The 2,955-nt window shown below is 53.1% G+C and overlaps 1 protein-coding gene across 1 annotated transcript; it reads right to left on the reverse strand.

The window, feature by feature from the left end:
- Positions 1-2,148: 2,148 nt before the first annotated feature.
- LOC113979710 (olfactory receptor 14J1-like) lies at positions 2,149-2,709 on the reverse strand (the record flags this gene model as incomplete). Its single annotated transcript, XM_027707020.1, has 1 exon — positions 2,149-2,709. A coding segment is annotated over exon 1 (561 nt), but the record flags the coding sequence as incomplete, so codon positions are not given.
- Between the last annotated feature and the right edge of the window lie 246 nt (positions 2,710-2,955).

Here is a 2,955-nt window from a genome sequence, read left to right on the forward strand (position 1 = left end):
ATACTGGTAATACAGGTTTGGGGTTGGGGTGGGCATTGGAGGACAAAGAAGAGTCTGGAGTTCTGGGTTTGGGTTTTTTCTGGCTTGGAATTAGAGCAGTGGATTCCTTTCCATGGGAGGGGCAGCACTTTTGGGTAGCATTGGGGTTTGAGGTTACCAAGTGCATAAAGGTCTCTCAGCAGTGTTTGAACAATCGGTGTTTCAGCACCCTCAGCATTCCCTAAACCTGGTTTTACCTCATCAAAATCTTTCATCTCTGTTGGCCAAGACCCTCTTTCCTTCTTCAATTATCTTATCCTTTTTGTCCCTGTTCCTCCTAACCTCCACAAATCTTTCATCAGGATGGGCTCAGCTCTGTGATGATGCTGTGCAACCTCATGGATTCAAGGAGCCACTGTGAAACTGCAGAACCTCATTATTAGAAATATGGGGCCATTGTGACACTGCCTCCCCCCCTGCCACCGCACGGACCGGAGTCGCTGGCTCTGCCCCACTTGGACACCTCTGGAGTCAGCATGTTCTTGGGCAGCACAACTTAGACCAGAGAGTCTCCCACATTTTCTCTGCCCCCTCTTTTCCCCAGGGACAGGGCAACCTCTTTCCATGGCCCCTCTGCTCACACAGGGTGTCCTGCTCTTCTCCTGGCACATCACATCTCCCCACAGAGCCTTTCCCCAGGGGAACACGTCTGTGCTGGCCTGAGCAGCCCTTCCTGCACCCCCTGCCCTCGCTCCCCACAGCCCCCGAGCTGGGGGGGCTGCTCTGCAGAGCACAGGGGCTGTGGGGCCCAGGGCCATGGGGGACTCTGTGGGGCTGTGCTGCTCAAGCTGGGAGGCAGAGCCAGCTGATGGTGCTCCCTGCCACTGACCACCTCCCACAGATGCTCCTGTGTGGCCATGGAGGGGGCTCAGAGGGGCCCTGCCTTGTTCCAGAGCTGGGACGTGGCTTTGAGGGCTGCTCTTGATCGACCTGAGGAGGTTCACTGAGGGGAACACAAGTCACTTGCAAGAGTTTTCCCTGTACCTGCTGTGTTCCCTGGGCTTGCAGAGCTCTGTTTGCCACTTCACTGCAAGATTTAGTACTTCATCTCTGGGTGACTCCACCCTGGGCAGGATTCTGCTCCAGTCCTCCATTCCCTGCTGACTGGATGGGATGGGCTGTCCCTGCAGATCCTCTGTGCTCTCCTGCACTTCCTGATTTCCTACAGACAAGTCCTCACCTGCCATCAGAGCCCTCACAACCTGCAGAGCCCCAGACAAGTGACTTGGAGATCATTTGTCATCTCCACTGGCCATCGGCCACCAACACAAAACATCTGAACCAGCCCTCAGTCCCTGAAGACCCAGTGGGTCCCTGACCTCACTGCACTGTCTCCATGGAGAAACAAGCAAAGCAACAAGACTTTTGAGAGTCTATTCCTTGGACTTCTTCTCGACACCAGTGTTGGGAAAAGACTTCAGCCTTCAGGAAGTGCCTGGAGGGGAACCCCTTTGCTGCTGGAACTGCTGTTGTGGAGCCCAGCCCTGTCCCAGCAGTGCCCAGGGCCTGTCCCTGCCTGTGCTCACAGGCCTGACACAGAGCAGGACAGTGACTGAGCTGCCAGAGCACTCAGGCCTTGGGCACGGACAGGAGAGGAGAGGGTGGGAGTGCAAAGAGAGCAGCTCTGAACAGACCCAGTTCTGGTGCTCCCTGGCAGTGCTGGGGCTCTTTTCCCCTTCACATCTGCAAATATGGAAATACCCTCCAGCTTCAGGGGAGGTCTTGGAGGAAGGATCTGGAAAAAAATATTTATGTCCTTTCTTACACTCAGAGAATGTGATTCCTCATGTACAAACTAACACAGAGAGGACGTTTGACAAATACCTTACTGCACAAACTTTTATTTTGTTTAAATGCACACAGAACATGATTCCTGATTTGTATATTTTGTGGGTCAAAAAAAAGAGGTAGAGAGTGAATTATATGGGATGAAGAATAAAATTTCAGTGTTAATGACAGGAACAGAGAGAAAAAACAGGAAAGCCCCCCACTCCAAACACTATCAAAAGCTTTAGAAGGCAGGCTGGGCCCAAAATGTGTTACACAATGAGTGTTCTGCAGAAGAAAAGAGGCACTTTATTACTTCTTAAAAAAACCCCCAGTCATCATTTTCCTCATGGCATCCCTGAGCTCCTGGTTCCTCAGGCTGTAGATGAGGGGGTTCAGTGCTGGAGGAACCACTGAGTACAGAACTGCCACCACCAGGTCCAGGGATGGGGAGGAGATGGAGGGGGGCTTCAGGTGGGCAAATGTGGCAGTGCTGACAAACAGGGAGACCACGGCCAGGTGAGGGAGGCACGTGGAAAAGGCTTTGTGCCGTCCCTGCTCTGAGGGGATCCTCAGCACAGCCCTGAAGATCTGCACATAGGAGAAAACTATGAAAACAAAAAAGCAAAGTTCTAAAGAGAGAGTAAAAAACATAAGTCCAATTTCCCTGATGTGGCCTGAGTGTGAGCAGGAGAGCTTGAGGATGTGTGGGATTTCACAGAAGAACTGGCCCAGGGCATTGCCCTGGCACAGGGGCAGGGAAAATGTATTGACTGTGTTCAGCAGAGCATTGAGAAACCCAGTGGCCCAGGCAGCTGCTGCCATGTGGGCACAAGCTCTGCTGCCCAGAAGGGTCCCGTAGTGCAGGGGTTTGTAGATGGCAACGTAGCGGTCGTAGCGCATGATGGTCAGGAGAGAAAACTCTGCTCCAAGAAAGAAGACAAGCAGAAAGACCTGTGCAGCACATCCTGTGTAGGAGATGGTTGTGGTGTTCCAGAGGAAATTATCCATGGCTTTGGGGACAGTGGTGCAGATGCAGCCCAGGTCTGTGAGGGAGAGGTTGAGCAGGAAGAAGCCCATGGGGGTGTGCAGGTGGTGGTCACAGGCTACGGCGCTGAGGATGAGGCCGTTGGCCAGGAGGGCAGCCAG

The sequence above is a fragment of the Neopelma chrysocephalum genome, unplaced genomic scaffold (assembly GCF_003984885.1).
Source record: "Neopelma chrysocephalum unplaced genomic scaffold, ASM398488v2 Primary Assembly neopelma1_87993, whole genome shotgun sequence".
Lineage (NCBI taxonomy): Eukaryota > Metazoa > Chordata > Aves > Passeriformes > Pipridae > Neopelma > Neopelma chrysocephalum.